The sequence below is a fragment of the Triturus cristatus genome, chromosome 4_1, assembly GCF_964204655.1.
Source record: "Triturus cristatus chromosome 4_1, aTriCri1.1, whole genome shotgun sequence".
Lineage (NCBI taxonomy): Eukaryota > Metazoa > Chordata > Amphibia > Caudata > Salamandridae > Triturus > Triturus cristatus.
In genome coordinates this window covers 622,436,849-622,463,656 of record NC_140585.1, presented here as the reverse complement: position 1 = coordinate 622,463,656, position 26,808 = coordinate 622,436,849, and the positions used below count along the sequence as shown (strand labels likewise).

The following is a 26,808-nucleotide window of genomic DNA, read 5'->3' as shown; positions in this document are numbered from 1 at the left end:
CCTCTATATAAATCTATTTTTGTTCCTCGTTCAGTTGTTCAACTAACTGTTCGACATCAACAGTTTCCTGTCTCGCTCGTTCCATTGCAGTTTCTAGCTCATCTATGTTTGCAATAATGGGTTGTCCAAGAGGATCTTGACTTAGTGGTGGAGAACTTTGACTGCTTTGTGAATTCTCCTTTGCTACCTCAGGAGCAATCATTTCTTCCTGTTCAATCTCATCATTTAACATTCAAAATTGTTTGGAAGAAATGAACAGTGAATATTGTCTTTGACAGTGTTGAAAGAATCTTCATTGCAGTCATAGTCTCCAAGTAATTTTGATTCAGCACACCAAGGCTGAAGAGTTGTAAAAGTGCAAAATAGAAAATCTCTTTCCTGTCTGCAGTTTGGCAACTAAGTTTTCTGGGGTTAATTAAATTTCCTTTTGCATGTCTCACCTGACAACCGTCACATCCAACTACAGCATATATCTCTTCTTCTATGTTTTATTTATATTGCTTTTGTATCTGTAGTGTTGAAGTACTTCAATAAGGCATATGTTTTCTAGTGGTAAACTCCTTCTTGGATAGTACGTGTCCAACGTATTTGATCTCACAATATCTGTACTTTTCAGGTTGAACTCTTCTAGGTAATGAATTTCTTGGAAAAACTTTAACACTCTATTTCGGGTACCTTCTAGGGTTAGACTTACCCAAACAATCCCCCTAGACTTTAAGAGCAAACTGGCTGATCTCAATCAGTCACAGCATTCATAGGAGCTCATCTTTCTATGAGAAAGCATTTTCAAGCTGAAGCTTTACATTGCTTTTGTTATTCTTTTCTGTAGAAATATCCTCACACATCTCCTTCATCTCTGTCTTCTCTGATTTTGTAATATATGAAGTGATGTATAGAACAACAGTGATGGAATTGTCAGAAAAAAGTGTTTATCCATATTTGCATTCCACATTTTGAGTATCACAGGGTTATAGTCATTAATATACTTGGAAGCTTTTGTTCTTCTCTCGTTGTATGTGTATTTTGGTGATTTCTGTGTCAGAGTATGTATCACTGCAGACCAAACCTGTTCACTTTTCCCCAGGAAATGGGAATCCAAATCAACATCTAGTGTAAAATTTTCCTTTGCATCCGAAATTAATGATGGCAGTACTTCCCACATATATATGTTTGAAAGCACAGACTTTACTGTCTCAGGCCTTTTTCATTACTATCTTGCGGGATGGCACATGTCACATACTGTTCTATGAAAAAGAGAACAGACTCATCACTGTCTGTTCCAAATTTTGATGCATTTTGTATTCATAACAGCAGGTGAATATGTGGAGCACTGCTTACTTGGTACTCTTTATGCCATAAGAAATCAGTTACTTCACCAAGAGGAGGATTTGTTTTAATACAGATGAAAGACAGCATGGCTTGAAACCTGTGGTTAAAATATCTACAAACATTAGCTGTATCCAATGAGCAAAGTTCTCCTGCTGTCTTCACATTGAGATCCTTAATGTTTGAGTTAAAATTCAAACAGGTCACCCCTCAGCACATCTGAGTATCAGAAAGCAGGCACACTTAAGTTTCTTATCATGCATTTGAGTTCTCCATGATGATACCAATACTCATTGGTGTCATGTTGGCATGCCATCAAATTAATCAAGTTGTATTCTAACTATTCATCCTTTGCATGAACTATGTCAAAAATTCCTTTACAGAGATATTTTGAAGAGTAACTCATGTCTTTAGTATGTGGCTTCCAGCATATTAAAGTCCAGACATATCACTCTCAAACAGAAGATCAAAAATGTATGGAATGCACAGGCAACATTTTGGATTGTCTGATAATAATCTGGTTAAGGATATTTAGCTTCTGGTATCTGTACATCATAGCGGCCACCTGCTCAAGTGGGAAACTGTTGTGGAAAACAGCGAACCTCTAAGCTTTTCTCCCACACACTCATGGGAGCTCCTGTTATTTGTTTCATTTAAAAGAGATCAATAGCATCATGGATTAATTCTTTAGAATGCAGGGGATGGATGCTATAGTATTCCTAAATTTCTTCTGATCTGGATCGATCCACTTTTTCAATCAGTCCACTTGATGGTAAGGTTTCATCGTCCAAATATATTATATCTTCAACAACATCAACATTTTTATAATAAAATTTTTTTTTTACCCGGTATAATGTTGCTTTTTTAACTTTGTTAACATCCATTAACTCTTGCTAGATATTTTTGCTTTTGGCAGGGACACCATTTGCAAGTATAGCAAGTGTTTTATTTACACATGTGCGTACACCAAGGAGGATATTCACAAGAACGTGTGATGACTACCGCAAAAGTAGCTTAATGCAACTCCCCACATCGCGGTCCATCACGGGAAAATAACACCTTGGCAACGCGGCATTCCCAAGCTGGCGGGACCATGTGATAGGCTCACGATAACACGTCAAATGTCCACAGAGAAGTCAACGCGACGCCGCAAAAATGAGAAACACGAACGCAAAAAAAGCTGCGATGAGGCCAAGCGCGATACAAAAATCAGTGAAAACCAGCCACAGGCCTACAAATTCCACACGTCATGTGGCAAAAAGCACTATAAAAGGGAAAAAAAAAACCCGATCAAACTGAGTAGCACCATGTATGCACATGCACCCAGTGCAGAAGACAACCCGAACCCCTCATGCCCCACGGTGGACCAGCCAGGAACCCCCTGTTCGGGGAAGGGCAAGGAGAAGAGGAAGACAGGGTTTAATCCACAGGAAGACCAGATCATCGTCACGGAGGTGACAGAACACTACCAACAACTGTTCATCACCTCCACTACGTCATTGGCAACACAAACGGATATATGACAGTCCATTGTCAACAACGTGAATGCAGTTGGAGTGTTGAGGAGGTCAATGAAGGAGATCAAGAGGCACATGCATGAAGTGCACAGCCTAACCAAGGAGAAACTCGCTGCCAACAGGAAGGCAGCAAAGGCGACTGGAGGTGGGACCCCTGCGCCACAGGAGGAGCTGGATGAGCTTGAGCAAATGGAGGCCACAGTCATCAGTGCGGAGATGGTGCAAAGAGTTCGATATGACCTGACCCAACAGCAACAGGGTGAGTAACGACCAGGGACTGGGGGGATGGAGGGAGATGGGTACAATGGCACACATGCACAATCATGCACAGCACATTGCACACCCACAATGAGTGTGGAACATGTCCCTGAAACCCTTGGCACACTGCAACACACATAGAAACACCAAGTAGGCCCCCGTCCACAATGTGCACAAATGGGCCCCCCTCCATATCACCAAATGCCACAACCTACCCATGCACATGTGCTGAATCCAGTAATGCAGCGGCTCACTGAGCCACACGGACTATGCAAGTGACACTGCATGACAGACAGCATGGCTGCAGTCACAATACATGACATGGTGCACAAGACGACTTTGAGGTGGCTGAGTGTGGACAACATACATAAAGGAGCATGTCATACTCTGACACATCCACATGCACCTACAACCCATGACGTCAACAACACATCTGCAGACAAACAATGCACAAGAGTACAAAATATGTACAAGAGCACAAAGGACCAAAGTCGCATACATCACAGCACCCACAAAGCACACAAGTGAAAGACACATCGACTCAAAGGAATGAGGGGATGCCAAATCAGAGCTACGTGCCAACAATGCAGCACACACACATAGCAATCACAGTACATCAACATTGACGACAATGTGCTACAAAGTGCAACCCTTACACCACAGGACAGAGCACGCAACTGGTGCCGCTCGTGCATAGAAACTGGCTAATCACATCTGGCATTGCATGACACTGTGAGATGATGTACGAGTACAACCTCACATCCGTCATGTAGTCCAAATGTACATTGTTTCCCAGCAAATAGCCAGCTCCTCCAAAATAGTCACGATGTACATTGTCATGCAGTCTATATGTAAACATATATAATGCATGAACATACATGGAACACACTGTTAACCTGCATATCCCCTTCACATTGCAGCAGGACAATCAACACCTCCTGAGGAGCAGACTGCACATCTCTACAGTGATGATGAAGAGGACACCCTGCACATCTGCTCAGTTGCCCTCCACCAAATCATGGACAGCCTCCGCACACCATTCCCAGTAGCATGGCAGCCAAGCAGCATCTCTGTGAGCCCACACCCTGCACAGACCACACAGCATAAAGCACACACCACCACGGCTGGCCCACAGGACCCCCATGACCAACACTATGAATTCCAATGCCATGTGTTAGCGTACCAGGAGGAGTTGGCAGATCAGCTGCGGGTGGGTTTCGACATCGTGGCAGCCAAACTCGATGCCATACGTGGGTGTCTGAGTCCCATCAGTTACCATGTACAGTCCCTAACAGACACCCCCTGTCTGCACCATGCCCATCGACAATCTTTGGCTGACCTCGCTGGGGCCATTACGCGGATACAAGAACTATCTAGTCAGACAGGCTCCAGCGATGACAGCACAGAGTTGCCACAGATGCGGAGGACAATGGAGACCATGCAGCGGATGCAGGCTGGAAGTAGGGCTGCCACGGTTGAACACCAGCGACATGTAGCCGGGATCTTCCAGGCCTTGCAGATCCTCATCTTGCCATAGCTGCCACAGAGCCTGTACCAGATGACTGCTGCAGGAACCTCGACACACACAACTCCGCCCCATGCTGTGTCATTGGCACACAGTGATGCAGCCATTGCACCTCCGCACCCTGATGTGTCACACCTGACACACCGGACACAGAAGACGTCTCAGAGGAGTAAGATGTGGTGTGCAATAACTGTGTGAGGAAGGAGGCAGTAGCATCCGTACCTGCCACATGGCCAGTCCCTGCATGGTTCAGCCATATGCATCATGCCCTGGAACAACACCTCCCACTGTACCCCGGAATACTCTGCGACATTCACCAGGACCCCGAGATGGACTGCCATATCTGCTCTTATACCAATGACACAGGAATCCGGCTGAGGACTGTACTCTTCCTCTTCAGATTAACTTTGCATTCCCCCGAGGACTCTGGTTGGCCCACCACTGTGGACTTGAACTGGCCATGCACCCCTCCATCACCAAGACTCCCCAGAATGTGAATAAAACATTCCAAATCACACAGATGTGTTATGACTATGTTCACCCACGTGTACAAGTATAGATGAATGTAGGGACATTGATTGCACATAAAGGTACACCCTTGTAAATGTCATCAATGTGCATGTTGCAGCCTGACCCACATGGCCAATTAGATGACTGTGAAGGTGTGAACTAGCTGTGGCCTCATTGCACATGCACAGCAATCTTGCATCCCCCAACGTAGCCCCACGTCCATGTATTATATAGGGCTGTGTGTGTCAATGTCAGAATGCCTGAAGTAGTGTCCCCCATCGATTGTGGCTACAGAACTTCTGTTCACATGACGTACTCACACACATCAGTGTGTACACAGTCTTTTTCAATGGATCATATTAATCCACATGGCAAGAAGTTATAAAATGTTATTCAGCGGAGGTCCCAGCCTAAGGAGTTCGAGGCTGGTACCTCTGTCCACCCAATGCTGGTCACGGTAATAGTTGGCATGCAGTTTGAAATGGACAAAATGTCATTGTGTAAGTGGCACCAGCATACATCCATACAATGCCACTGTGAAGATAGTGTGGATTGCCAGTGAAGCAGCCAACTATTTTATACATATATTAAAAAGATCATCTTAATGAGTGCTGATATCACATAAATGGTCACACTATTAAAAAAGGGGAGCGTGGTTGTGTATCCAATGCTTCCCTTCCTTGCGTATCGTCTAGCACATAATCTTACCTCCAACCGGAGATATAAGTACTCCCTAGGGTCCGGCAGAGGTGTTGCGCTCAGTCGTGCTAGACTGGGAACAAGTACATCATGTAAGTAACGAGATCTTAATTAGAGGATCACATATGCCGTGTCAATGTCCGCCGGTACAAAGACCGGTATTTGGTACTCATGGTTTCTGAGTGCAATTAGATCGTCGCACCTACCCTTGTCCTCTGTGGGCTTCGAATGTGAATGAGGGTACCTGTTTTGACATTTATTTTTGGCGAGCTGGATCCAGAATCAGTATGAACCCGGAAGTGCATCTGCACCCATATGGCCATCTTGGAGTGGTGGTGAGGTAAAGGCATTGGGTATCTGCACATGTCTGGCTGCCATTTTAAAGTGATGATGTCAAACAAAGTGGGAATGTTTAAGAAAGTTTATCGCACATATTTAGTGGCCATCAAGAGATAATGTACTTATGTGAGACAAAGAACATCCATAGAGAAACTCTTCCCAAATATGTGGCAGCCCTCATGAAAGAAAAGGGGGAAGATATGCATCGTCAATAAATGCGGTGTTGGGTGGTAACACTAGAGTGTGCATGGTGCTGGTCACAATACTACTGAAAGGGTAGCTTGCTAAAGGACCATCCTTAAAACATAGTGCACCAGAATGATGTTTAGTAATGGGTAACTCGTTAAGGGGAGTGGTATGATCTAGTCTTGTGAATCTGACAGACATCCTGTGTCTGTGGTTAATCATTTTAGGGGGTTTCATGATCATTGTAGATTATTTTGATGATAAAATGTTCATTAGGAAGCATGAGGTGGTGATCTGTGGTGTCTTATAAACCGGAGAGTATGCCTGTATAGTTTCTATATTAAGTAGCTTAGAGATGTAGGCCTACAGCTCGATCCATGGGATGTCATCATTCATTCCATCCCGGTTGGTGTGAAGGCTCAATCCTCAGCGCTGTTCTCGTTTAAATAATGCGGCTGGGGTCCGTGATATATTTGATTCAAGGATTGTCCACTTCAGATCATTAATGGAATGTTTAAGGTCAGTGAAGTGGGTACTCATCTTTGTCGCGTTGCGTCCACATCTTATGGTGCTCTTATGTTTCCTTATTTTTATCTGTCTAGTTGTCATCCCTATATAGTACATTTGCCAAGGGCATTTGACTAGTTAAATGCAGTTACGGGTGTTACAGTTGGTGTTTTGTTTTTGTGTCCACGTGAACGATCCTAGCTGGAGTGTTTGTGAATGTGCAATAGAACTACGAGAGGTACAGTTCCCTCTACCTTTGCTACTGTACCATGCAAAAGAGTTCTATTAATTTCTTCTACATATAAAGCAGGAGTTTTCACATAATAAAGTCTCGTAACTAAATTTAGCATTTTAGTGGCGTTAACAGCTAACATTCTAAAGTGATGAAAGATAATTATGCACAATTTTTGTCAACCTATATGCCAGTGAATGTTCCTGTAAATTAGTAAACCTCCTTAGTTTGCATGGATCTAATCCTTGCAAAAACCCAATTTTCGGTTTCAGACTTTTCCATGGAAACTAATTTAGGAAAGCTCTCAATATATAGATATATCAATTCTTACGGAACACTGCAAATACTGCTACAGGTCCATTTGTATACAGGGGCCTGTCTATGCCTTACTTGTACCTCTTCAGTTATCACTTCCTCTTCGTTCCTAGGAACCATCTCCTCTTTTGGAATGGGAGTACCATCCTTCACCTCATAACATCGATCAGTTGTTTCAACTGCATGTACTAATGTGTTCTCTTGAAAGTAGCTTTCTTCAATAAAGAAAGGCTCAGTACTAGAAATACCCTTCCATTCGCCACTGAATATTTTACAAAAATTAGTTCTAATAACAAGTCTGTTTTTCTGTCTTTTTCTCTTCATACAGAACACTGTTTTATCCAGTGTTCGAGTTGTCTTTACTATTAAGATAAATAGTTTATGCTTCAAGGCAAATGCTCTACCACACTTTCTGTGTTCTTTTTACTTGTCAGCTGCTGTTCTTGTGTTACACTGCTTTAAATGTTTTACCAAATTGGTATTACCCTACTTCAAAACATTCTTCTTCTTAAGTCTTTGTAGTGTTTCTGCCTTACTGTCGAATAAGTTCTTTTTTGTTAGAACTTTTTCCACTTTGAACATGAGTTAATGCTTCCTTTTTGTTTACATAATTTTACACATTTTTAATTTTTCATAATACTGTTTTAAGAAACTCCTTAGTTCTCCATAGTTCTCATGATGTATTTTTTGCCTCACTGCATTCTTTCCATTATCTCCTTTTTTGTTCTACATTTTTTGCCGGTATTACTGTTTCTTTTGTGCTCTTCTCCTATGTTCCATTTTTGTCATCTTAAATTCTTCTCTTTGAACACAAGTAGACATCTGAAAACAAAATACAGTTTGCATTTTATGTTGCATCCTTTAAGGAATGAAATACCTACAAGATTCATTACGTCAATAGTTAATTCCATTTCATTCAATAACTATTAAAAAGAACTCTAATTCCACTCTATTTACATATCCTACCTTCTAAGCACGTATTATACTGCCCTATGGCCTACCTACGGCATACCTTAGGGGTAAATGATATGTAGAAAAATGGGATTTTAACAATCTTTTTTCAAAGGAGTTTTAAATGGGAATGAGTGAATGGGTGTGTAAGTCACTGTCTCACTGGGTATGTAACTGTGTGAATGCTTTTGTAAAAAGGTTTATCAGTTGCAATGAGGGTGGGAGACTGGATGATTAACTGGTCACATGGGTCTGTAATTGCGCATGTAACTCAGTTTGTCTTAAAGGTGCATGTATTGCGTTTTAAGCACATACCATACTGTCCTATGATCTGTCTACCACCTATCATGGAGGTGAGTTATATGTAGTAAAAAGAGAGTAGTTTAAGGCCCAAAAGACATTTTAAATGCCAATTAGGCATGGCTAAAACTGTACATATACACTCTGCATAAAAGGCCCCAGACATGTTTAAAGGGCAACTTGTATGGATGGCTAGCTTGGTTGTATCAGTACTTTATGCATAAAGGAGTCAGTTTGTCACTCCCTCTGTATGTGTAAGTATGTAGGTATGTCACTAACAGGCTTAGTATGTCTATGGCTTTGCATATGTGTATGTAATTGGCTGTATGTATTTCTTACTAGCTATATTGGTGGGTATGTAACTGTGTATGGAACTGGCTCAGATACACATCAATATAAAAGTGATGTGTGGGTGTATGAGTGAATGTGCAAGTGCCTCTGTCGTGGTTTACAGTATGGGTGGGACACTGGATGTTTAGTTGGGCATGTGGGTCTGGAAGTGCACATATGCCTCAGTAAAGCTTCAATGTATTACCTTTTAAGCAGAGCACCCTGAAATGTTTAAAGCCCAACTTGTCTTAATATCTCAACTAGTTTTGTCATTATTGGACTACATACCTGGATGATTGTGCCATTTTGTCTGTATGTGTCTCACTGGATATCTAAGTAAGTATGTCACTATATGACTGGTATGTTAGAACCCATATGGGCTTCTAAATCTGTACCTAAGTGGGTGTATGTATTGGTCACTGGCTGTGATAGAATCTGCTGGGGTATGTAACTCTGTGTTAAACTAGCTCAGTTACTGTTGCATACATATGTGCAGTATGGCTGACTCATTGAATGAGTAAATGCGTCTGTCGCTGTTTGAGTGTGTGTATCTGGCTGTATGCTTTTGTAAATACGTTTATGAGTTGCAGTATGAGTGTGAGATGAGATGAGATGTTCAACTGGGCTTATGGGTCTGTAAGTGCGCATGTAACTCATCAAAAGTTCAACGCACATTTTTTACCTTCTAAGCACAGAGCACCCTGCTCTACTGACTACCTACAGCCCACCTTACAGATGACTTATGTGTAGTATAAGGGAATTTTAAAGCTTGGCAAGGAGTTTTGAATGCCAACTCGACCACCAGTGAAACTGCCAACACAGCGTTTCCAGTATCAGTCCTGACACATGTTTACAGGCCAACTTGTCTGAATGGCTCACTTGGTTGTGTCAGTATTGGAGAACACGCCTAGGTGAGTGTACCATTTTCTCTGTGTGTGTTTCACTTGCTATGTAGCCTACTATATCGCCATATGATTGGTTCTCTTAGAAACTGAATGTGTCTCTAAATGTGTATGCTAGTATCTGTTTTGATTCATTACTAGCTCTATTAGTGAGTCTCTGGATGTGTAACAATGTGTGTAAGTGGCTCTCTTAGTGCGCGATACATAACTACAGTATAAGTGAATGAGTGGTGTGCAACAATCTCTGTTTGTGGGTGACTGGGAGTATGAGTGCCTTCATGCTTTTGTAAATAGCTTTATGAGTTGCATTACAGGTTGGAGACTGCATGTAAAAGTAAGCATATGGGTCTAGAACTGCACATCGTTATCACTGAAACTTTAACTTACATGTCTTATGTTCTAAGCAGATAACACTCTGCCCTATGGCCTGCCTACAGACTACATTAGCAGTGACTTATATGTAGTAGAAGGGAGTTTTAAATGCTAATTTGACCTGCTAGTAAAACTGCATACAAATGCTCTGCATTTGCAGGCCTGCAACATATTTAAAGGCCTGCCTTCCTGGGTGGGTGACTTTGTTGTGTCAGTACTTCACTAGATAACTGAGTGAGTGCATCAGTCCATCTGTGTTTGTGTCACTGTATGTCTAGCTAACTATATTGGTATATGAGTGGCTCTCTTAGTAACCATATGGGTCTGTAAATGTGTATGTAAGTTGCTGTATGAATTGCTTACTGGCTGTGTTAGTGAGCATTGGGGTATGTAATTGTGTGTACAATTGGCTGCATTACTACCGGATACATAAGTGTTATGAGTATGTGTGTAAGTGAATGCTTCAGTAGCTCTATCACTGTCACACTGGCTCTATTAGTAGCGCTTTCCTTTCGTATGTAGGTATATGAGTTGCAGTGTGGTTGGGAGACTGGATTTATAACTGGGCATTTTGGACTGCAAGTGTGCATGTAACTCACTGAAACTTCAAAGTATGTGTTATCTTTTCTCCACATACCTCCCTGCCCTATGGCCTACCTACAGCCTACCTTATGGGTAACTTATTTGCCAAAAAAGGGATTTTAAGGCTTGGAAGGAGTTTTAAATGGGAAGTTGGCCTGGTAGTAAAACTGCACACACAGGTTCTGCGGTAGCAGCCCCAAGACATGTTTAAACAGCTACTTGGCTTTATGGGTGACTTGGTTGTGGCAGTACTTGATTACATATCTGAGTGAATGTATTAGTCACTGAATGGGTGGGTGAGTGTTATTGCAAGTAACTATATTAGTATAAGAATGGCTCTCTTAGTAACTCTATGGGTATGTCATTTATATGCAAATGGCTGTATAGATAGCTTACTTTCTGTGTCAGTTACTGTTAGTGTATGTAACTGTGTGTGCAACTAGGTCTTCTACTATTGGATACATCAGTGCTGAGTGAGCGTGTGAGTGAATATCTTAACTCCCTCTGTCGCTGTCTTACTGGGTGTGTGAGTGTATCTATGCTTTTGTAAATACATATGTCAATTGTATTTTGATTGAGACACTGAATGTATAGCTGGGTATTTGAGTCTGGAAGTGCACATGTAACTCACTGAAACTTCAAAGTACACGTCTTACCTTTTAAGCACATAGCACCCTGCCCTATGGCCTACCTTTTAAGCACATAGCACCCTGCCCTATGGCCTACCTAGAGCCTACCTTAGGGATGACCTACATGTAGCAGAAAGGGTAGTTTAAGGCTTGGCAATGGGTTTTAAATGCCAAGTCAGCATTGCAGAAAAACCGCTCACGCAGGTTCTGCAGTAGCAGGCCCAAAACATGTTTAAAGGGCTACTTGTCTGGATGGGTGACTACGAGTATTAGTACTTGAGTATAAGTCTGATTGACTAAATCAGATCCTCTGTGGGTATGTCACTGGATGTGTAAGTAACTCTGTCAATATATGACTTGCTGACTTAGAAACTCTATGGTTCTGTAAATATACATGTCAATGGCTATATAGATTGCTTATTGTCTCTGTTAGTGAGTGTTGGGGTATGTAACTATGTGTACAAGTGGCTCTCTTAGTGCTACATACATAACTGCTGTATAGGAGTATGACTGAACGTGTAAGTGCCTCTGTCCCTGTGTGACAGGGAGTGTGAGTAACTGTATAGTTTTGTGAATATGTGTCTCAGTGAGTGCATAGATGAGTGGTTGTATAATTGATTATACTGCTAACTAAGTGTGTTTCTCTTTAATTCAGACTTTATATCTACATGTTTTCCCTTTTAAAGACATACATTCCTGCTCTGGTGCCTACGGATTACCTTAGGGCTTATTTATATGTCATAAAACAAAGCTTAATAATTGCCAAGTGCCTATATGTATGAACAATATTTATTTATAACATAACATTAGGTAATCTTTAAAGCACACATTCACCCCTTGGGCATGTACTGCATGGCTAAATACTTATAAGGTCCCAAAGGCTTCTGAGTGGTCAGTTTTTTAAACACTTTCTTAGTCTCCTGAAAGAAGCCCAATCTGGTAGTCTCTGTTGCGATGCTTAGCGTGCCCCCTTACCTTCGCGACAAAGTTGCGAATCCATTGGGTAGTCCATTGATGCATTTACCATTACACTACTATCATTTCTCATCTGTATTTGATATTCTGTGATAGTATTAAATTAGGAAATGTCTTATTAAGAATATGTACTTTCTATAAACTAATCTCCTTTCAAGTATGATAGCAGCCTCCTTTGCAACATCTGCTGTACCAGTAGGTCATAAGTTTACAGGACTTGCTGTCAGTAGCATATTAGCTTCAAGTTCAACTGTAGCAGATGTGGTTGACTGTTTGAAAATCTGAACATATCCAAAATAAAATAACTTCTTTTTAATTTATCCCGACCCAATCACAGATCTACTTACTTTACCTCTAAATCACTACCTATTTTTAGTTACCAACATATTTACACCATCCAATGAAATATGACATTTTTTGACCTAGGCACACTTACTGGGATAGGACTAGAAATCCTAATGAAGGTTACCTTTAGTCAGTTCAGTTTGATTTTTTGTTTGATCTAAAAGTTAAGATCTCAAAAGCACAAGTAAAAGCAAGATAAAACAGTTTTAAATTCCAATTCCTCTTACTTAAAATCCATAACTGCTAATTCCTTTCACATATTTTGTGATTATTTATCTAATAACACCCCTCTTCCTCTTTTTTATACAGGCCCATAAAAACGTGGCTACTGAGAAGCAGACTAAGGGATCAGGCAATGATTTTAAAAAATAGAAAGCAACCTGTCATTGTTTAAAATGTTGGTGCTTTAAAATCGGGACAATATAATCTGTTCTTTCCTAGAGCCTACAGAATAGTATTAAATGTAGCTCAGTTTGAGGGGAACGATTATCACAAGGGCACAAAATCAAATCTGAGTGGTAATATGTTTTTTCTGGGTAACCTAACATCAGCGTTATCATGTTTAAACAAAATCTTAATAATATGAATTTGTGTTGTGCGCTGGTGACATTTGCTGAATAAAAATACCCTCCCTCTATCAGCGGTGGGCATAAGCGATAGGCAAGAAAGGCCTATTTGACCTTATTCTTTCCCATTCGATGATATTCTGCTCTCAATAAGAAAGCGTTTGTTAACTTTTGTTTTGAGATCTTCTACAAGCTAATGGATCCTTAAATAACTCAGGGTATCAAATATCCTTTAACGCCGACTCAACATAGTTAGGCCACCTGATCTGTCTGTGTTTTTCCAAATTTAAGCAATTTCTCGTATCCCTCTGCCAGATTGAGTGCCACAATAGGATCGGGGCCAGCCGGATTGATTCTGACATATAAGGCAGACCCAGTTCTATATATAAGATATAGTTAGATGAGAAAAAAGGGAGGCCTACTACAGACTTAAAAAAGCTGTTCTCAACAGTTTGAAGTAGGTCTATTGATGCCATACCCCAAACACCTGCCCCATACATTACTGCGTCCTTAGTTTTCGCCTGATAGATATTCTTTATCGGTAGTAAAGATCTAGAGCCCAACTTTTTGGAAAATTATTTTATAGTCGAGAGACTTCTCTTCATACCCATCAACCTTCCCTCCACCAACTTTGACCAGGTTACATTTTTGTCAAAGAGAACCCCCATGTAGGGGAAGGTATCGACCACCTCGGTTTTTCCTAAATCCGTGTGGAGGTACAGGGTTTTATCTCTTTTCTCAGCCCTAGCTATAATGGCAAAAGATTTGGTTTGGTTCACTTTCAAATCTATGGAATCTATAAATGATACATATGCAGTTATCAGGCTTTGGAGGGCTACCCCAGCTCTTGCGATCAAAACCGCGTCATCCGCATAGGCCAGTATGGGTAAAAGCTGAGAATCGAAGGCGCGGACGCCCCGTGTAGCCCGCAGGAGGTTGTCCTCTACTCCATTTGTATAAATAGAGAAGAGGAATGGAGCAAGGATGCAACCCTGCCTTACCCCCCTGGCGATTTTAAATGGGCAAGAGCATTTCCCATTTTTACCATAGTGGACCAACGCTATTGCGTTTGAGTATAGCTGTCTAATAAAATTTGTTATGGCTGATTCGACCCCCATCTCCTCCATTATCTTCCTTAGCTTTGCATGTGCCACGCAGTCGAGAGCTGCTGACAAGTCCATGAATGCCATGTAGATCTTCCCCTCCTTCAATCTGGAATATGTGTCTATTGTCAGCGCTAGGTTCAGGCACTGATTCACAGTACCCTTTCACTACTGGAACCCATATTGTGCCTGGATTAAGATGTTATTTTCCTGGGCCCAGCCCTCTAACCTAAAAAGGAGGAGTCGGCCCATGAGCTTTGCTGTGGTATCCAGCAGGGAAATTGGTCTGTAGTTCCTTGGATTAGTCCTGTCCCCTTTTTTATATATTGAGACGATTACACTTGTTGGCCATGAGGGGGTAGGTCCTAGCAAAGCTATGCTATTGAGCACATTCATTAGTAAGGGGCCCAGAGGTCTGGGGTTTCTGGAAATAAATCAATTGGGACCCCATCCGGTCCTGGCGCCTTTCTGGGGCTACACCGCAACAGGCCTCTTCTCACTTTGATGAGTGAAAAACATAAAGGATTCTGTAAATTTGGGTCCCTGATACATGTAGGAGCAAGTGGGTGGGTGCCTAAAGCAAAGATGTTTCCGAAATGCTCCACCCATGCATCGTCGTCAAGATTAATATCTATTGAGGAGTCTACAGAATTTTTGAAACGGGGTGCATAAACAATCTTCCAGAAATCATGACTATTGCGTGTATTGGCTGCATCTTCAGGTTCGACCATACTTCCTTGATGGATCTTTCCCTGTTTTTCTTTGCTAGCTGGTAGTCAGCCATAGCGATCTTATTTTGTCTGGGATTCTGGGTTTATTTTTCAGGGCTATTATTTGAGCCTTCCTGGCTTTCCTACAAGGAGAATCAAACCAGTCTTTAGCTCTTCCTGTATTTAGCAATTTAAAACGTGTAAGGGAGGTTTTTACTTTCTCTAAAAGGCCGCAGAAAGAGGTCACCACAATCCCTGGATGGGAGGGAGTTTCCAGGCAAATGGATATGTTTTCCTGAACAGTCAAGACAATTTCAGGGACCATCTTAGTTCTGTCAATTTTAGCCCATTTAAGTTAGAAACCGTTTTTCCTCGTCATGATTGGTGTGCCGACTTTCTGATAGTGATTCGATTCCCTTGTGGATACACTTAACTGTAGGGTTAAAATGGCATGGTCACTAAAAATCGTGAATTGATTTTCTAACAGGATAGCCCTGGTGCTATTGGGGATAGTAACTATAATGTAGTCAATTGTTGACTCATACCCACTTCGATGGAATGTTCGTCCTAAATTACATAATGGTGAGTTTGGGTCATTTATTATTGCCAATTTAAAAGAGGATAAATCATATTTAAACTGTTTTCATATTCAGTATGAGTAAAATGATCTATCGGGTATCCTCCTGCATCCTCAAAACCACAAACCTGAACTTAGTTGTATTTGCAAGGGTGTATATTAAAATCACCCAACCAAATGATGTTAGCTACCTCGTTCTTGGGATTACATGATTGATTTCCAAATCCTGGGCACACGTGCATAAGTGTAAACATATGAAGTCACATTAACATAAGTCCATTCAAGAGCCATGGCCGGTTGCTTTTGCTGTTTTTTGTTCGACGCTAAACAAATGAAAAGAAACAGGAAACAACTCTTCTGCGAACTTTAATAAGAATTACTCTTGAATGGACTTATGTTAATGTGACTTCATATGTTTACACTTATGCACCTGTGCCCAGGATTTGAATGTACTATTTTGATGTAGGAAGTTTTCCTACACACATATAGGGGTTACAGGGGTTAGCACCGTATTCATTTTAATGTTTCCTAGAACATACGCACATTTTGCTGAGTGCCACCACTTCCTACTTACTTAAAACCCTCCCTTTGATTGCATAAATGATTTCCTATGGCCTTATTTACCTCATCTGCCACTAAATGCATGGTTGGCCCAAACTCATTATTATAAAAATGTATTAGGAGCCAGGTGCCTTCATTTATTACCTCTAATATCAACATATGAAAACGTGGGTGCAGTGGGTCAAACTTTATTACTTTTACAGGTAGCATGTTTGGGATTAAGGTCAAAAGACCCCCTTGGCCCTCCCTGAAGGTGAAGGTTTACCTGGTGTTTGGAACTAATGTCTAAAGCCCTTCCTGGCTGACGCGCCATCTGACTGTAGTGGGGGGCAGAGGCAGCTGCCTATCAAATCAACTCATCATGGCCAGAAGGATAGGCTGGATAGGCCCATTGAGGAAAGCAATTCTGGGGGACTGTGTGGTGATAAACTTTAAAAATGAACTTGTGGTCAGACACCTTGTAGTGTTCCTAGCCAAAGTGCCTTTCAAGGACTCACAGATCAGAGTGTTACCACTGGAGCATTTTATAGACCTTCCCCTTTACCGGTCACAGGAAATAGACCTCATCAGAGGAATGCTCAGACATGGCTAAACCCCCCAGAAAACCTTGAGGCCCCGGGTCTGAGGTTGGAGAATAGATATACCCCCTTTTAGAATTAGAATCTTACGACTGACTACCCCTAATCGGCATATAATCCGTAGAAGGATGTGATAATCAGATTATTCCACTTCCTGCTACCCAAGAGAGCCCAAAGGCAGCTAATGTTCAATGGGGGTCAAATAAAACTACCTTTAAGATAGCATCATGGAATGTGGCGTGCATTGTCCCAAAACTGTGCGATGACAATTGGCAAACACTCTGGTAAGATCATTATATCTCATGTTTTCAGGAGACATGGTCTACGGAGCCTATCTTTATAAATGGCTATCGCTCCTAGTCAATTTATGACACTTTTGCCTCACACTGCTTTGGTGTACTCTAACATTTGCCAAAGGCAGAATTGGAAGTGGTCAAATAAATTCTGTCCACAAAAAGACAAAGCCAGGAAACATGTTAATAAAACTGTTTCTGCATTTCTCAGAGACCAAAACATGGGCTCCATCTACAACAACAATATACACTTTGACATGGAGCAAATATATAGAAGTGACGGAGTACATTTCTCAGAGAAAGGCAACAGGATATTCCTTAACAACTTGTACTACTACATCTGTTTTACTTGTAGTTATTATCTACGCACAATCAACACAAAGGCTCTTCTAAGAGCCACCAGTTTCCCAACCACCAGTTAATTTTTTATTCAAATCTATCTGTATTTTCTTTTCAGAGTCTTGACACCAAAAAACGTGCATTCAATGCACAACAGCAAATTTAGGATTCATGACTCTGTGCATGTACAAATCGCTCTGTGAGTAGCTGTGTGAGGGTCTAATGGGGTCTGTAAGTGGATGCATTAGTGTTTAAGGGGATGTGTGAGTGGGTGTGTGACTGTCTGAGTGGCTCTGTCAGTGGATGTGTGAGTGTCTGAGTGAGTCTGTCAGTGGGTGGATGAGTGTCTGAGTGGGTCTGTGAGTGGGTGTGTGAGTGTCTGCATTGACTGTGAGTGGGTGTATTAGTGTCTGGGTCTGTGAGTGGGTACATTAGTGTCTAAGTGGGTCTGTGATTGGGGGCATGAGTTTCTGAATGGATCTGTGAGTGTGAGCGTCACTGTCTCAGTCGGTCTGTCAGTGGATACATTAGTGTCTGACTGGGTCTTTGAGTAGGTGCATGAGTCTGCAAGTGGGTCTGTGAATGGGTGCGTGAGTGGTCTGTGAGTGAGTGCATGAGTGTCTGAGTGGGTCTGCGAGTGGGTTTGTCAGTATCTGAATGGGTCTGTGAGTGGGTGGATTAATGTTTCAGTGGATCAGTAAGTGGGTGCCTCAGTGTCTGAATAGGTCTGTGACTATGTGTATGAGTGTCTGAGTGAGTCTCTGAGTGGGTGCCTGGGTCTCTGAGTGGGTCTGTGAGTGGGTGCATCAGTTCCTGAGTGGTCCTGTGAGTGGGTGCATCCGTGTCTGAGTGGGTCTGTGAGTGTCTGCAACAGTGTCTGAGTGGTTCTATGAGTGGGTGCATGAGTGTATGAGTGAGTCTGTCAATGGGTGTGTGAGTGTCTGAGTGCAACTCTGAATGGGTGTATGAGTGCCTGAGTGGGTCTGTGAGTTGGTATATCAGTGTCTAAGTGGGTATGTGAGGGGTTGCATTAGTGTCTGAGTCAGTCTGTGAATGGGTGTGTGAGTGTATGAGTGGGTCTGTGAGAGGGTGCATGAGTCCCTGAGTGGGTCTGTGAATGGGTGCATCAGTGTCTGAGTGGGTCTGTGACTGAGTGCATGAGTGTCATAGTGGGTCTGTATGTGGGTGCATGAGTGACTGAGAGGGTCTGTGACCGGGTATGTTAGTGTCTGACTGGGTATGTGAGTGAGTGCATTAGTGTTTGAGTGGGTCTGTAAGTGGGTGCATCAGTCTCTGAGTGGGTCTGTGAGTGGCTGTTGCAGTGTCTGAATGGGTCTGTTAGTGAGTGCATGAGCTGACGGGTGGGTGTGTTCTTAGTCAGTGTCAGTGTCTGAGTGGGTCTGTGAATGGGTACATAAGTGTCTGAGTGAGTCAGTGAGTGGGTGCATGAGTGCCTGAGTGGGTCTGTGAATGGGCATGTGAGTGGGTCTGTGATAAGGTGCATGAGTCTCTGAGTGGGTATGTTAGTGGGTGCATCAGTGTTTGAGTGGGTCTGTGACTGGGTTATGAGTGTCTGAGTGGGTTTGTAAGTTGATATATTAGTGGTTGAGTGGGTCTGAAGCTGGGTGAATCAGTCTATGGGTGGGTCTGTGATCGGGTGCACATGTGTCTGAGTGGGTCTGTGAGTGGGTGCATCAGTGTCTGAGTGGGTCTGTGACTTTGTGCATGAGTTTCTGAGCCAGTCTGTGAGTGTGAGTGCATCAGTGTCTGAGTAAGTCTGTGACTGGGTGCATGAGTGTCTGAGTGGGTCTCTCAGTGGGTTTGTATGTGTCTGAGTGGGTGCATAAGTGTCTGAGCAGGTCTCTGACTGGGTGCATGAATGTCTGAGTGGGTCTGTGAGTGTGTGTATTAGTGTGTGAGTGAGTGTGTGAATGTATATTTTCTTTTTGCAAGGTTCACGTCCCTGCTGCAACAGTATATGGTGTTGCAACCATTTCCCGAATCACAATACATGAAAAAAATGGTTTTAGGCATTTCAATACTCATATGGTCTTTCTCAGATACCCCTAAAATTCACCCATAGGGTCAGGGTACCTCTACCCTGACCCCTTTTATAGTTTATAACCTCTATGTTCATCCCCCAGACCAAGTCCTGGTATTTAAAATGGCAGCCGCAACTTTCTACACAGGTTGCATGCCAGCCAATCACAGCACTGCTGCTGGAATGGGGGTTTGTGAAGCTCTACGTTGGAGTCACAAAGGATCCGCATCCCTAGATATACAATTTTGTTTTTCATTTAATATCTCAATAACTATTGAACCGATATACATCCAATAAGAAATCGCTTTATGAACCAAGACCTGCCTTTCAGCCCTAGTTGGTGTAAATCCATTTAGCGGTCCGGGTTGTGGTTGTCCTATTGGAATTAACATGGTAAAGCACATTTTTTGGCCCCCCTCTTTTTTTTGTCCCTCACTTCACATCTCACCCCAAAACTTTATATGCACAATAAGACCCACAAACACACTTTTTTGGGAAGCTTTTGTGAAGATTTGTCAATTGGTGCCAAAGATGTAGGCAAGTCAAAAACACTTTTTTCTATGGAAACTAGGTCCTAACTATAACTACCGATAAAATATCTCTATATCTGTGTGTTTATATTATATATATCAGTGATATCATCAGTGTTGCCATAGAATATGTCATGAGTTATGTCATATGTGAGGTCATAAGCAGTGCATGGCGAGAGCTCTAGTTATCGTTAGTGCTGATAACTATAACTGGTGAGTTTCTGTGATATTTTTAATTCAAAAAATGAATTTTCATACTGGCAAATTTATCTAACTATAACTTTACTGTAACCTTTGTTTTTTCAGTGAATTTGTAAGGTTTAAATATATATATATATTTTTTTGATTTTTATTTATTTTTTTCACTGAAAAAACCATAGGCTATTTATATTTATATATCCACTCATTCTTCAATGCAAATTGCTATATATATATAATACATATTTAAATAACGAACCAAACCACATTCACTGGATGATGTCATCAGTGATGTCATCAGTGATGTCATTTGAGATGTCATCAGTGATGTCACTGACCATGTCATGAATTATGTAATATGTGACATCATCAGCAGTGGATTGCGGGCGCGCGAGATGTAGTTAGTACAACTAACTATATTGGAGGAATTTCAATGGTTTTGTTCGAGTGAAATGTCCGGCTAACTATAACACCCCTAAAACCAATTGTATTTTCAGTGAATTTCTAAGGTTTTTTAAATGCTAATTCCTAACTATATCAAGCCTGAAACCTATGGTTTTTTCAGTGAATTTCAAAGGTTTTTTAAATGCTAATTCCTAACTATATTAGGCCTGAAACCTATGTTTTTTTTTGTGAATTTCAAAGGTTTTTTAAATGCTAATTCCAAACTATATCAGGCCTGAAACCTATGGTTTTTTCAGTGAATTTCAAAGGTTTTGTAAATGACAATTTTTAATGTATTAATTGTTATCATGATTCTTTTGATACTGATTTACTACATTTTTTTAACTGTTTATTTTTAGATATTTTATTTTTTTAATTACATTATACATTACAATACAAAATATACTTTCTCAGAATGAATTACTTTAGTTTAAATACTTTGCAAATAGGCAATAAACTTTTAAGTACAGTAGTTACAGTTGTTGCAATGGGCATCACAATTTAAAACACAAAGCAACATTGAGCTCAATGTCAATTTCTAGTCAAATGCAATTAGTTACTTTATGGATTACTTTTCTAACCACAGGACTGGATCCTAGATTCAGTCCTTGGACATATTCTGTAAACAGTTGAGTAAAAGCGTTTTGGTTACAGTAGTGATTTTTAAGGATTATTATTGTATTTTAAAAGTTGACATTTAGAAATGTTTTCACATAGAATCACCAATGTTATCCTATGGCAGAAAATTCACTTAGCATGTAAGTAGTGTTATTGTTACTTTTTCTTACTCAGTGGTGGATCCTGGATCCAGCACCGGTGAATCTCCTGTAAACAGTTGAAAGAATGTGTTTAAGTCATACAGACGATTTTTTAGGAATATTTGTAGTTTGTGAAAATAGACACTTAGAAATTTTTCTGCTTAAAGCACACAATGGATTCCTATGGAAGGAAATACAAGTTACTGTTAAGTACGCTTAAAATTACTTTTCAGGGTCAGTGCTGGTCTAAAAGATGCAGCCCTGGGTTCTCTCCTGATAACAGGTGAGTAAATCGGAATTCGTAGTTCGGCTGATTTTAGAGGAATATTTGTAAGTTTCAAAAATGGACACTTAGAAACTTTTCTGCTGAAAACCACACAATGGATTCCTATGAAAGGAAATACAGGTTACTGGTAAGTACGCTTAGAATTATTTTTCAGGGTCAGTGCTGGGCTAAAAGATGCAGCCCTGGGTTGTCTCCTGATAACAGGTGAGTAAATCGGAATTCGTAGTTCGGTGATTTTAGAGGAATATTTGTACAATGGTGAAGGAAGGGGGCGGGGCCTGAAGTGACGTGTGCAAACACGCCCTGTGGCGCGTTTTAAGTTGGGAAATTAAGTCCTCTTTAATCCTGCGGTCCCCTGGGGGCCAACTAGCCCACCAGGTACCTCCAGTATGCGCCAGGGAGCTGCGTTGCAGAGAGGTGTTCAGAGGCCACGCCCCTTTTTACAACACTCTGCAACGCAGCTCCATGGCACTTACTGGAGGTACCTGGTGGGCTAGTTGGCCCCTAGGGGACCTCTGGATTGAAGAGGAATCAATTCCCCAACTTAAAACGCTCCACAGGGCGTGTTTGCACACATATCACCTCAGGCCCCGCCCCCTACCTTCACCACTGTGCAAACGCGCCCCGTGGCGTGTTGTAAGTTGGGGGATTAAGTCCCCTTGAATCCTGAGGTCCCCTGGCAGCAAACTAGCCCACCAGGTACATCCAGTGTGCGCCAGGGAGCTGCGTTGCAGAGAGGTGTTCAGAGGCCACACCCCTTTTTACAACACTCTGCAACACAGCTCCGTGGCGCTTACTGGAGGTACCTGGTGGGCTAGTTGGCCCCTAGGGGACCTCTGGATTGAAGAGGAATGAATTTCCCAACTCAAAATGCACCACAGGCGTGTTTGCACAGTATCACCTCAGGCCCCGCCCCCTACCGTTCACCACTGTGCAAACGCGGCCCGTGGCGCATTTTAAGTTGGGGGATTAAGTCCCCTTGAATCCTGAGGTCCCCTGGCGGCCAACTAGGCCACCAGGTACATCCAGTAAGTGCCACGGAGCTGCGTTGCAGAGAGGTGTAAAAAGGGGCGTGGCCTCATTACACCTTTCTGCAACGCAGCCCCCTGGCGCATACTGGAGGTTCCTGGTGGGCTAGTTGGCCCCCAGGGACCCCCAGTATTCAAGGGGAATTAGTTCCCCACTGCAAACGCGCCAGGGGGCGCGTTTGCAGAGTAGTGTAAGGAGGGGGCGTGGTCTCCGGCCCAATCCCGTTTTTTTTTTCTTCTTTGTTTTAGAAAGGGGGCTGTGTAGCCCCCCTTCTTTTTCTATTTTTTGGCCTTGGGGACCCCATCCCCCAGGGCTTGCCCCCAATTTTTGTTATTAAAAAAAAAAATTGGGAAGGGGGCCGCGTGGCCCCCCTACCGAGGCATAATTTGCCCCGGGGACCCCATCCCCCGGGGCATGGCCCTTTTTAAAAAAAAATATATATATTTTTATGGAGGGGGGCTGCATAGCCCCCCTTCTGTGGCCACTTAAGGCCCTGGGGACCCCATCCCCCGGGGCCGGCCATTGTTATATATGTATATTTTTTTGTTTAATGGGGGAGGGGGGCTGCGTGGCCCCCCTCCCGAAACACTTCTGGCCCCGGGGACACCATACCCTGGGGCCTGGCCTCTCGTTGGAGACCGGCATTGCTTTTCCACGTTGGGAGCAGCTAACATGCTGCTCCCCATGTGGAAAAGCAATCTGCTTTGCTTCATTGAAGCGAGAGCAGGTTTCCCTGCTCTCGCTTCAATGAATCAAAGCAGTTTGCAATGGCAGGGTGGGAGCTGCGAGGCTCCCGCCCTGCCATTGCAAACAGCAGTGTCCTGGGGGTGGGCACCCCGGGACACTGCAGGAGCCGGCCCTGGGGAGTGGCGGTCCCCAAGGCCTATACAAGGATCCAGGAGGGGGGCCGCGTGGCCCCCCTCCCACATGTACAAGTTGCCCTGGGGGGTGGCGGTCCCCGGGGCTGGGGGGACCTGAGAGCCCCCCCACATCAAATTGTTTTAAGCCCCAGGGGTGGCGGTCCCCGGGGCTGGAGGGGCTGCGAGCCCCCCACCCATATTAACGAAGCCCTGGGGGTGGCGGTCCCCGGGGCTGCGGGGGGGCCGTGAGCTCCTCCGCATATAAATCTTCGAGCCCCGGGGCTGGTGGTCCCCGGGAGAGTGTGGGGGGGATTAAGACCACCCCACACTTTTTTTTTAATCTGCCCCCGGGAGTTGATGGGGGGTGAGTGCTTGCAATGTTCAACACTCCGTCCATCATTTCCTTTGGTTTTTGCTTTGTTCGCCATAAGTTGGCAGGGTATGCTCAGATGTGAGTCCCTTGCTCACTTTGCCACTGGATTCAAGCAAGCCTGGCTGAAGACGGCTGAAATGCCAGAAACCGGTCCTAGGAAGCTTGTTTCCGGTCCATGGAAGACATGGCTTGGCAGTTCGGGCTGGACTGTTCCCATGAGGCACAGGGTCAGACTGATTTGCATATGGCCATATCAGAACTGGGGTGGCAGAGTGGGCTAAAGAACGGTGATGGATTAAACCCAGATCAGTTGACTGGGGGTGAGTGCTTGCAGTGTTAAACACTCCATCCATCATTTCCTTTGGTTACAGTTAGGCTCAGATTTCACTCGTACAAAACCATTGAAATTCAGCAGTTATAGTTACCTGAGCTAACTATAACTTACACCCCTGCAATGCACTGCTTATGATCTCACATATTACATCACTCATGACATGGTCAGTGACATAACTGATGACATCACTGATGACATCACTAATGACATCATCCACACATCACAGTCCCATGAGGCCACAGGGACTCCTACTAAAAATAAAACTATATAACAAAAATGTTGCGCAACCGATGAAAGTCAGGTGCACCGCACAGGAGTGAAGGTTGGGTGTGGAGAAGGATTGGGTGCATGGCCTGGCCACAGGCCAGGCTCTAAAGCCAACCCCTCCACCCATAATGGTTTGGGCACCTGCGGTCAAACCCCCTTCATCGCACGTGGCCTCGAGGGATGGGCCACAGACATATTGTAATAGGATATTAAGTTACAGTTAAAAAAAACATTTACTGCAAGAAACAAAGTTTAACGTGAAGATCTACATGAGGAAGATAGTAAGATTTTAACTTACATTAAGAAAGCTTAGAAATTCACTGAAAAAGCACTACAGATTTAAAAACATAAAACCAGGGAATTTGTACATAGCTGACATTACTATAACTTGCACTGCTGTGATGACCTGCTTATGACCCCACATATTACATCATTGATGACATCTGGAATCTATGGTGGTGCAAGTTGTACTTATGCTAGTTAAGTATGTCAGGTTTATTTCTTTTTTTCTTTTTGTGGTATATCATTACAATAAAAATAAAGAAAACATTGCACCACCTTGGGAATGCCAGGCGTATTTCTGTTTCTATGACTAGGGAAAGCCCTGCCTACACTTAAGCCACCACTCGGTTCCATCACGTTTGTGTACAAATGTGCATGTGCATCAAAGGCACTTTGCTCGATATTGTACCTGGTGCTGTATCTCATTAAAGTACTCCGACGTTGCTGCAGCACATCTAGTACTGGCCAAAAAACATAAATAAGCATATCAATTTCTCAACACTGATTGGCTCTGGAGGAATCACAAAAATGTCAGATTAGTCCTGTGCCGTGCTGTGCTATTTTGTGTCCTATCTGCTCATGTGTTTAGTTAACAGATGAAATAGTTTCTGATGCTTGTTTTCGTCCGATTTCAGATCCCTACGTGAAAATCCATCTGATGCAGAACGGCAAGCGCCTGAAGAAGAAAAAGACCACAATTAAGAAGAACACCCTCAATCCCTACTACAACGAGTCTTTTAGTTTTGAAGTGCCGTTCGAGCAAATCCAGGTACAAAAACCTCAAATAAATTACCATCTTGTCTCAAAATAACCCAGACCACCTTAAAAGGTACTAATTACCACTTGCTGATATGTGCTGTTAAAACACGCAATTAAATAGCTGTGACAGAAATGCCCTTTGGGGAAAAAAATGAGAAAACATCAATATGGAGTGTTAATTCATATGAGCGAAGCAAACTACTTACCTGCCATCTTAGCTGAGTTCTAATGGGTTCTGAAAAATGTAGGCTCAAACGATAGGTGACGATCTCCAACAGAAGACATGTACTCAAAATTAGATTTGTATTACTTCTTTGTACTTCAAATTAGGTATCTAATTGGCCTGTTCTTAAATGCTTCAGAGTGTGACCACAGTTCATTACTTTCTTGCTCTTTTCATTTCGGTTTCATATTGCACATAACATACCTTCACTGGAACGTCTAACATTTTAATGCATCTATTTTCAAAGTCCAATACCAAAGTGACTCGCATGCTGCACATTTGAAAAGAGTGTCTATTGACACAGGAAGTGCACTGCTTTACAATAAGGAGAGAACAAACCCTAGTTAGACTAACATGATTCCAGATTGAGTCTCTCCCACACTGCTAACAAGAGCACAGCTTTCACAAACAGAGGGGCCGCAGGAGTGTTAAAGATTAAAAAAATAAGTTATATTTTCCATTCTGGTCCAAGGTATGCAAACTGAAATGGATACAGTTTCTTTTGGTTCTTATCAACAATATGCACAGCTTGAGCAAAGTCAATAAAGTAATCACTCACCATAAACTGTATTGCAAGGTCTATAAAAACTGTATTGTCTTCTCTAGATAATTGTGAATCCATAAACAATATTTAGGAACCCATAAAGGAGAAATGATGTAGCTTTGCCCTTCTGATGGCTGAGCTGAGAGTGAGTGACTGGACCATGAATGGGTAATTATTTGTGGTTATTTTGGTGAGAGTGTGTAGCATATTGATCTACTTGGGAGGATTTTTGCATTCTCCCTGTAGGGAAGAGTTTGGTCAGATTGTCAAAGGGCATAGGCAATTAAAACTTGAATCTTCAGCATAGACACTGTTCACCACCTGTTGACTGCAGCAATCCCATGCACACAGTC

General features: G+C 42.5%; 1 protein-coding gene across 7 annotated transcripts in view; it reads left to right on the top strand.

Annotated features, from left to right (window-relative positions):
- The window catches only part of LOC146855301 (synaptotagmin-1), a 4,118,085-nt gene that overhangs the window by 4,053,113 nt on the left and 38,164 nt on the right, over window positions 1-26,808 (top strand). For all 7 annotated transcript variants that reach the window (XM_085652999.1, XM_085652997.1, XM_085653000.1 and 4 more), the window contains one exon: window positions 25,565-25,698. In XM_085652999.1, coding sequence (XP_085509125.1) covers window positions 25,565-25,698 — 134 coding nt within the window. The remainder of the gene's footprint in view (window positions 1-25,564; window positions 25,699-26,808) is intronic.